Source organism: Gigantopelta aegis, chromosome 14 (genome assembly GCF_016097555.1).
Source record: "Gigantopelta aegis isolate Gae_Host chromosome 14, Gae_host_genome, whole genome shotgun sequence".
NCBI lineage: Eukaryota > Metazoa > Mollusca > Gastropoda > Neomphalida > Peltospiridae > Gigantopelta > Gigantopelta aegis.
In genome coordinates, this window is record NC_054712.1 from 34,465,256 (window position 1) to 34,476,191 (window position 10,936).

The following is a 10,936-nucleotide window of genomic DNA, read 5'->3' on the forward strand; positions in this document are numbered from 1 at the left end:
CGGGCAGGACCGCTACATCCGGGTACGCCACCTTCGGGAACGATTGACTACTGCCACCTCCACAGCCGCAGCAATACCAGGTTTGCGCAGGATATCCGACCAGACCGTACGGAACCGCCTACGTGAGGTAGGAATTCGTGCCAGACGTCCAGTTCGAGGTGTCATCTTAACACCACAACACCGTCGACTCCGACTGCAGTGGTGCCAGATTCATCGACAATGGCCTCAACTGCGATGGAGACAGGTGTGGTTCAGTGACGAGTCCCGATTTCTGCTCCGACGTCATGATGGAAGATGTCGCGTGTATAGGCGTCGTGGTGAACGTTATGCGGCAAACTGCGTGCAGGAAGTGAACAGATTCGGCGGGGGTAGTGTCATGGTGTGGGCAGCCATCTCACACACTGGCAGAACTGACCTGGTCCACGTGCAGGGCAACCTGAATGCACAGGGCTACATTGACCAGATCCTCCGGCCACACATCGTTCCAGTTATGGCCAACGCCAACGCAGTGTTCCAACATGACAACGCCAGGCCTCACACAGCACGTCTCACAACGGCTTTCCTACAGAACAACAACATTAATGTCCTTCCTTGGCCATCGATATCACCGGATTTGAACCCAACTGAGCATCTATGGGACGAGTTGGACCGACGCCTCCGACAGCGACAACCACAGCCCCAGACCCTGCCCGAGCTGGCAGCAGCCTTGCAGGCCGAGTGGGCCACCATCCCCCGGGACGTCATCCGTACTCTGGTTGCTTCAATGGGCAGGCGGTGCCAGGCAGTTGTCAACACACGTGGAGGCCACACCCGGTATTGACTCCAGATGACCTTGACCTTGGTGGTGTGTCCTATCACTTACTCACAATGGACTAGAGTGAATTGTGAACAATCCTGCAACATTTGGTAATTATCGGACTCACCATTCAATAATTAAATCAATTCTCCAAATGTTACGACAATGTGGTTTTGCGTTTCTTCTTTTGAAGAGTATATATATACCGTATATGAAGAGTTTCATTGCAAAATGCGATAAATGCCACTGTACACACCCAATCCTAAAAATGTTTTATTCCAAACCACCATAAATGCCACTCCAGTTTCTCTGAAATCTGTGATATATCCTCAGACAATTGTATTGCGTTTTGCTGAAAACTGAATTTGAACTTGTGTTTGTTTACATGTGAACAGTGTCAGAGTGGTATTAGCACAATGGTTTTTAATACGGCGTTTATCGTGTTTTGCGATGTAACTCTTCATATAGATATATATTTAGATATATATGCTTGTAATTTTTCTACATTGCTAGGTGTTCCAGCAGCTATACTAGCTATCAATGCAGTTGATCATTTGTGTCGTCTGCTACTGTCCAAAGCTGAACAGGTGCGCGGGTGTGCTGCAATTGCCCTTGGTTATCTTTCCTACAACCATCGGGGAGAAAGAGAACTGCTCAACAAGTAGGTGTTTTCTCAGCTATTAAAGGGGCTATGCCAACCCAAACGGAATGTTCTTAATTTGCCGCCATTTTAAAGATGTTTCTGACTAACACAATATTTTAACGACTCAAATTACCTATTAAATACATTTTTTTTTTTTTTTTAAATATCAGTGTCTGTATGTGCAATGTGTTTCTTGTAACTGGATAATTGGTTTTCTAGGTAAAAATAATGTGAATCAACATCCAGTTATCTAAGATTACAAAAACATATATTGCTGGTCTGTGGTCAGCATGCATAGGCCTATCGATTTTGACCATCACACATCAACATTTAAAAAAAATTCAAATCTTTTGCAGTAGCTACAACTGTAATCTATACAAGAAATAATGCTGTGCCGCCTCAGATACTAATATTGTGATGAACCATGACATTTTTGGGTGCAATTAAATGAGGTCATTTGGGGACAAAGTTGAAGTCATAAAGGTTGCATTGGCTATATGGAAAATGTGATGGAAAGTATTTAGGATACTAAGACATATGAGGGGGCATCATGGCCAATGATGAACCAAGGCAGATGAGGACATTAAAACAACAAAATATATCCATATATTATTAGCAATTCTGGAAATTTTATCTCACCAGAGACTGACTAGGCCTATATATATTTTTTTGCCTACTAAATGTCACTTAAGAAATATTCTGATTATCCATATGGTTCAACATAACTGAGTTAATAATAATCATACAAAGCACACGTAATAACAAGTGTAATGACGTAATTTTGGGAAGCGACGCCATAACATAACATTGCTTCTCCAGTTCTAGCTCAGACTGTGCACTTGAAATATGACGTCATTTTGTCGTCTCCTTCTATTTTATTCACAAAAAAACCAACAATAATAATATGGATAATAAAGAAATTATTACACTTGCGTGTGAGTCGTACTAATTTTACGAAACTCATGTCAGGATTCATGTATTACCCTGGCTCTCGCTCAGGTAATACAAAAATCCTGACACGAGTTTTGTAAAATCAGTAAGACACACAAGCTTGTATAATAATCTCTATTTAGCCATAAATCTTGATATCTAAACTTTTGTATTATTTCCATCATATGCTAACATAACCATAATTAATAATCTTTTTGTACATTTAGATGTCGAAGTGATCCATATTTGATGCAAGAAATCAAATATTTTACAAAACACCACAAGCTTTCACCAGCATTTATTGAAGGATGGCTACACTACAAGAGAGTTGGTTTGCCGGCCATTCCGTGAGTATCTTGTATTGGAGATTACAAAGTGAAATTACAATAAATTGAATAATTTTAAAAGAAATTTTAGTTTTCATTAGTGTCTTTCACAGCTAAAATTTCTAACAAATTCTAAAATCACTTGAAGATAAATGAACACATAAATTTTAAGAATAGACATACATGTACTGATGGCAAGAAAGTGTTGAAATAAATGCAGCAATTATAATGCATAATTTCCATTCTCATTTAAGTTGTACGGCCTATTTTATAAAGTGCTGAGATAAATGTTGCGATTATAATGTATACTTTTGTTCACATCGATCTGTATAATATTAAAGTTCTGTTTATCTACTGATTAGTAACTATGGTGCGAAATGCATCAGTTCTTTTTCACATACATTAAAAGAATATGAAATAACCAATTCATCAGTCTTTTCCCCCATAAAGTAAAAGAATATGAAATAACCAATTCATCAGTCTTTTTCCCAATAAAGTAAAAGAATATGAAGTAACCAATTCATCAGTCTTTTTCCCAATAAAGTAAAAGAATAAGAAATAACTAATTCATCAGTCTTTTCCCCCATAAAGTAAAAGAATAAGAAATAACCAATTCATCAGTCTTTTCCCCCATAAAGTAAAAGAATATGAAATAACTAATTCATCAGTCTTTTTCCCCATAAAGTAAAAGAATAAGAAGTAACCAATTCATCAGTCTTTTTCCCCATAAAGTAAAAGAATAAGAAATAACCAATTCATCAGTCTTTTTCCCAATAAAGTAAAAGAATATGAAGTAACCAATTCATCAGTCTTTTTCCCAATAAAGTAAAAGAATAAGAAATAACTAATTCATCAGTCTTTTTCCCCATAAAATAAAAGAATATGAAGTAACCAATTCATCAGTCTTTTTCCCTATAAAGTAAAAGAATATGAAGAAACCAATTCATCAGTCTTTTTCCCCATAAAGTAAAAGAATATGAAGAAGCCAATTCATCAGTTATTTTTCCCCATAAAGTAAAAGATATGACAAGACCAATAATTGTGATTTTGTTTATCTTGCAGAGAGGGTCGAACTAGTCTAATTCGAGTGAAGCCTGACAAGGACGACTCGCGGCCCATGACAATCCTCAGTTTCGATGGGACTGGAAATGGATCCAACATCAGAAGTTCCGCCTCGAATCTCATTGGTGAAGATGGACAGATCTTAACAAGTCGATCACGGTCGTCTCAAATGTCCAACCATGCCCCATCTTTGAACAACAGTCATCTCTCGGCATAACCAAATCACCTGTACCATGTACCATGTGGCATTTGAACTCACAAATCTCATTAGGGTAGAAATTAATTAACTCATTAGGTTAAAAGGTTAACATTTATCACTAGCCTGACGTGAAAAAAAGCATTATTGCCTCAGACACCTGGCTCAGACTAAAAAGAAATATTTTTATTGGGGTAGGTGTGTAGTAGCCTAAAACAGTTAACAGTCACATGCAAAATCACCAGTGCTACCTCCCCCCAAGTATTGGTTGAAATGATATGACTCACAGATACATGTATGCAATATTTGTAGCCCATCCTCAGAAAACAAATGGGAGTCTTTTATTATTATTGACAAATGAAGTTAAAATATGAAAGAACAGTGCAAATACATGTATATTCTTGCCCGATGTACTACCGTTGTTTAAATTGAATTTGTCTATCATGATTCACTATCAGTCAGATTTACATTTTTACATTTTGTTTCACAATGCCATCATATAATTTAAGACTAAGAGCATTGACATCAGTTTGAGTTTGTGTTCTGTAGTACCTAGACAATACTCGACTTTAATGTTCTCGACAGTTCACTTAAATTGCATTTACTGCTAATCGTACAATTTATACAGAATCAATTTCTTTTTTACAGGCTTGCATGTGTCTATGAAATAAACATTCTAATAATATTGCTAAAGCTATAAATATCAGTGTTATGGGAAAAATAAAATAAATCTGAGGAAATTCCAGACGAGGCAAGCGCCTCGTCTGCCTCATACTGGCTACATTTATAAATCTGTCAAAAATGGGCAAATGATCCTTATGAAAGTGAAATTTGTTCTGTAGCTCTACTAATAAAACTAATGAAAAAAGTTCAGCTCAGTATCTTGAGGAATTGTGAAAACAAGTCCGGAAAACTATACATGTGATAGACGGATACAAAACCTATAGTCCCCTATAGTTAGACTATTTAGGGACTAATAATTTTTATTTTGGGTTTGTTATAATAATTAAAATTAATTGTAAATTATGATTTGTACCTTGTAAATTATCGATAACTAAAATCTGATTGATTTTGTTGGGGAAAAACAAAGTTAAGTTATATATATATAATGTTAAGTTATATATAAGTATCTCTTGAGAAGTTCATCATATTTATAGCAGGGCTAGCTCTGGGTCCACAGATAATTTCGCCAAATTATTTATTAAATTTCAAAAATTGCAGCAACCCTGTTATGTTGTAACAAAATTTCATAAAATAAAATTTGCCGTTTATTTTTGAAATTTGCAATTGGTGAATTTGGCGAGTGCCAGTGCTAGCCCTGCTTTGAGAGTACAATCTCTTTGTGTAAGCATTCTGAGGGATGCAAGATTAAAAAAAAAAATGTATCTACATGAGGTATAAACGTCATAATGTAACATACATGTTTTTAGATCAAGTAGAAATGACAGCTACTGAATAGGAAGTTCAACAAAACTAAATTCTGATTCTGATACAAAATATTATCATGTTAAATGTTTAAATTTATCATGTCAAGTGGACATACCTGTAGGTGCTGTGCAGGCCCGTACGCAGAGGGGGTGCGTATGCACCCCCCATAGTCTGTCGAGGTCCATCCGTGGATGTGTGAAAAAATTTAAAATAGTCCGACGATGTGACAAATTTACTTCCCAGAATGCAGGAAAATGCATCTCCTGCATTCTAGATTTTAAAACATTTCAGGGGGGGGGGGGGGGGGGGGCACATGTCCCCGGACCACCCTAGCAACTCTGGCCCTTTGTCGATTACGCACCCCCCATATAAATTTCTGCGTACGGGCCTGCTGTGATGATTCTCTAAATTGTTTTGTTAACATATACATGTCATATACAATCATGTCTTCCATGCTCTATACTGCTGAGTGAGTTTTTGAAAACTGACCAACTCAGCAAGAGACTTATATTTATAAGCTTAGTTGGTTACAAAACAGAAATTATTATTTTTAACACAAATATTTATTATTTATACAGTATACTTTCCCACTGAAATCAACATCAAGTTTTGTCAACCTTTACTTGCAAGACAATTTTGCTAGTTTAAGCAAACAAACACATTTTTATCATTAAAAGCCAAAACAATAAAATCGACATTTTATAAAACAAAAGAATATTTTTCACAGTGAACAGATGATCAGTAGGATGTTGATTAACATTAATGTACATTGACTTGAGAATGTTAATTAATGACTTGACAAAAAGGTTGGATTTAATACACATTTGAAGATAAGTTGATATAATAAGACAAATAGACCTTCAAGGTATTGACTTTCTTCTTTGTTTTCCAGAAGAACAAAAACTATATATTGTAATATACATCTGTGTACAATTTTAAATAATACAATTTTTGTAAAACAATTCATGTATCATTAAGAGTTTAAAAAAATTCTCAAGAAAATGTATTGAGCATCATAAACTTGTAATACATTCTTGAAAGAATATCTTAAAACAAATTTATTGAGAAAATTTATTGAGTAACTTAACACCTATTATATTTTAGAAATAACATCTTATATTAGATAATCAGTTTGTGCACCCAGAACCAGTACACAGAAACAACTTGTATATATGTGGATGTGTATACAATATTTATTGTCGGTGACATGTATAAGTGGTGTATAACTGTCAATTAAATAAATAAAGTTTCAAAGAGTCTAACGCCGCACAAAATATATAGTCCGTCCCATCATTCTATTAAAATGTTTTTTGTAAATAATAAAAAATAAAATAAAAGTGATTTGGAAATAACAAAAAACTACTAATTTACAAATCAATCGGTTCAGAAATAAATAACTTGTAGTAAATTTCATAGTATGAAAAAAAGGTGTTCCCTGTGGAATGGACTATAGTTCCATCACTGTGAAGAATTTTAAGATGGGTATACATTCTATTAAGAGACTGTTCTAAGTTTGCTGCCACTGTAACATTTTTGACTGATAGAGCCTTTTTAACAATTACATTTACATATTAGATGAATGTCCATCTTTAAAATATCATTATCTGTATATACAGTTTGTTTTGTGGTCATCCCTATCTGTACTAGCCCAAATTTTACCTCAGTAATTTTGTATGTTTAACAATATAGAAGCCGACTCAGGACAATCTCTGTAAATGGCATAACTTATATTTCTGTTAGCTGACAAACATGAATTGTCCATAGTGGTGAAAACTGGCCATGTGGCATAGTGGTTAAGCCAGTGGCCTTAAGGTTGGTTGGTACTGGGTTCGCGCCCTGGTACCGGCTCCCATCTAGACTAACTTTAAATGGCTAGGTGTAAGGGTTACAGCTCTATAGTCCAAAGGTTCAGTGATCCAAAGGTTCAGTAGTCCGAAGGTTCAACACTAACCCTAACCCTAGGTTCAGTAGTCCAAAGGTTCAACACTAACCCTAGGTTCAGTAGTCCGAAGGTCCAACAATAACCCTAACCCTAGGTTCAGTAGTCCGAAGGTTCAACACTAATGCTAACCCTAGGTTCAGTTTTCCGAAGGTTCAATACTAACCCTAACCCTAGGTTCAGTAGTCCGAAGGTTCAACACTAATCCTAATAGGGTCTCCCCGAGTACTCGAGCACAGGCAGAGTCCAGCAAGACTCGAGTCCGTTCCCAGGACTCGAGTACCCGTACATGTGAGACAATATAGAGCATTAATGTGAGACAATATAGAGCATTAATTCCAGACATAACTAATCAGCAATACAAGTTACACAATAATTATATGATCAAGTGCTAGTTTTTCTTTTAATCTGGCCGTCCGTCCGTACTGAACGCATTAACCGGGTTCTAAATGCAATACAATTGCATGATTTGGCATCCATATTCAGCGCTGGAATTAAGATACATAATGCTCTTTTACTTTATTCCTTAGTCTTATTACCATCTACTGTAAGTGTCGGGTACTCAGGTCCGGGTCGAGTTTGACTCTCGAGTACTCGAGTCCAATATTTTGGACTCGTGGAGGCCCTAAACCCTAACCCTAGGTTTAATAGTCCGAAGGTCCAACACTAACCCTAACCCTAGGTTCAGTAGTCTGAAGATTTATAGACCTAACCCCAGACTATTGAACCTTCGGACCATTGAACCTTCGGACTATAGAGCGGTCCCCGGTGTAAGACCACTACATTTCCTGTTCTGGATGGAAGAGCTGGCGAAAGTTGACATCTGCATCCATGACAGGCGTGCACTACACCAGCTTGCTCTAAATGTGCACGTTGAGCTGACCTGACCTAAGACCATTACACAGAGGTGTCTCTAATTAATCACTAACCACCTGTCCTGGACAGATGGCCCAGATAACTGAGGTGTGTGCCCAGGACAGCATGCACAAATAACTTTAAAATGAAATTCAAGTGGTGAATTCCTTCTTCAGCATATGTACAAATTTCACTGTGATATACTTTATTCAGTCATTGTTTTGATACATATTTAAAATAACAAATCAGGGTATCATTTTGATTACTTGTGAATGCATGTTTTTGATTTCTTTTGAATTGTATGCTTTCATATATTATGTACACATGTATCTTGTTGTCCAGACTGTATTTACTAATACATGTATTATTATTTATATACATATTTATAGGTTTTCCGTTTGGTGTGTGCTAAAACAATGTTAAGTTTGTGCAAATATTTAATCATCAATTTCTTTTCATACATGACCTGACCTCTCTACCTATGTGCATTCCTCCTGCTACGATAGACTGGTCCAAAATATGACAACACCCCAATCATTGGCTAAAATCTTGTATTATGTTGATCACATAACCGGCCTCGGTGGCACAGTGGTTAAGTCATCAGACTACAGGCTGGTAGGCACAGGGTTCGCAGCCCAGTACCGGCTCCAACCCAGAGCGAATTCTTAAGGGCTCAGTGGGTAGGTGTAAGACCACTACACCCTCTTCTCTCTCACTAACCACTAACTAACTAACCCACTGTCCTAGACAGACAGCCCAAATAGCTGAGGTGTGTGCCCAGGACAGGGTGCTTGAACCTTAATTGAATATAAGAACAAAATATAAGTTGAAATAATAATATTGTGATAATCACATAACTACAAAATGAGATGCCCTGAACCCAATGGAGACTGTTGAAAATTTTGGACCAGTCCATATTGTAACACAGACAGAAACACAGGTAGAGAGGTTGGGGCAAGTATTCATGAAACGAGAAAAAACACAGTTTTGTTCATTCTCATTATTAAATCATGTGAAATTGTGCTTTCCAATTAAATTCATGTTATTTGTAATTATAATGTTACTTGTTTGTTTAATATCACTTGGACATAAATTCCAAATCTTCGACACCTTGCTGTCTGTCTACTCATGCACTTGAACATCAGGTACTGAACATTTACTCAGCTTAATCTGAAATACAATCCATTGAAGGAAGGAAATGTTTTATTTAATGACGCACTCAACACATTTTATTTATGGTTATATGGCATCAGACAGATGCTTAAGAACCAGACAGATATTGAAAGAGGAAATCTGCTGTCGCCACTTCATGAGCTACTCTTTTCGACTAGCAGCAAGGGATCTTTTATATGCACCATCCAGGGATTCTAGATTTTTTAATAAAATCCACTAGCCATTGGATGGTTGATTTTAAAAATGTACTAGCCACAATTAAAAAATCACTAGCCCTACTTTTCTTGAAGTTAATAAAAGTTTACTAAATAATAGTAATAATCAGATATGTCTCCTAAAGAGGGAGATAAAGCTTGAAAACATTAACATTCGGTGTGGGGAGGTTGGGGCAGGATATTCATATTTACAAAATCGACTTCACTGCAACATTTAACCAAAACAAATTCACTAGACGTCTGGCATGAAAATATTAGTTATTTACTAACCCAACATTGAATATCACTAGCCATGGGAGTGGGACTACCATAATCTAGAAGTCCTGACCATCCCACAGACAGGATAGTACATTCCACAGCCTTTGTTACACCAGTTGTGGAGCACTGGCTGGAACAAGAAATGGCCCAATGGACCCACCGACAGGAATCGATCCTAAGATTGATGGCTCACCAGGTGAGCGCTGTACCACTGAGTTACATCCTGACCCTACAATCCATTGAAACCATTAACATTTTTAAAATCCTATCTCCACACAAGGCAGTCAAAAGGCAGTTTTTACAATATCATAACTGCTTCCATGAGTCGCTGTCAAGTGGTTTCGGAATTACCAGGGCTACTACTGATTAAAAGGATTCATACCTCCAAATCAAATCCCATAGACGACAATAGTAACATATGGCTAAAACTCCTACATGCAGCATATCAACCAAAATATGATATATTCATTTTTTCATTTTCAATAAACGTGATTTTTTTAATTGGCGTATATCTCGTTTTAATAAAAAAAAAGGACTATTTACCCAATACAATTTCATAAGGATCAATCACGTTTTGCGGCAAATCAGCAGGCCTATGATTAGCCCTTACGGACATATAATAATAGCTTTCACTTAAAAAAGAAGAAAAAATTGTTTATATCACGTTTTGCGACTGAACTCTTCATATATACCATAAATATAAATACTATTGCCCCTAACCCTAATAAAGTAAATTAGAAAAAATTTGCGGTTTAAGCTATTCATTTTAGCGATAACAGGTAGCATCTAAGTTTAACCTAATTCCGTACAAACATTGTCATGCTATTCTTAGTAGGACCCCGCACATGTTTCAAGATCAACAGTACTTGGTACACTGATACTAATTCAAATTAAATTACCGGTACAGGAATTTACTGGCCAGATGAAACATTTTATCACGACAAACACTCACATTTATCACCAATGGATGTATCAAAAGTTAAGTTTATCTTGAACTCTGACCCAGTTGGATGTTATTTAGTTTAGTATTACCTATAGGACTACCACTCCCAAGCAGGAAGACACAAATCTAAACCTGCAAGAGAAAGCTCATTGAAAATTAAACTATCACTGTC

General features: G+C 36.6%; 1 protein-coding gene across 1 annotated transcript in view; it reads left to right on the top strand.

The window, feature by feature from the left end:
- The window catches only part of LOC121389200 (ankyrin and armadillo repeat-containing protein-like), a 30,118-nt gene extending 21,251 nt beyond the window's left edge, over positions 1–8,867 (top strand). Inside the window, exons 6-8 of the mRNA XM_041520803.1 lie at positions 1,310–1,457; positions 2,597–2,716; positions 3,758–8,867. Of these exons, the coding sequence (XP_041376737.1) occupies positions 1,310–1,457; positions 2,597–2,716; positions 3,758–3,974 (485 nt within the window). The 3' untranslated portion in view covers positions 3,975–8,867. The remainder of the gene's footprint in view (positions 1–1,309; positions 1,458–2,596; positions 2,717–3,757) is intronic.
- Positions 8,868–10,936: the final 2,069 nt, after the last annotated feature.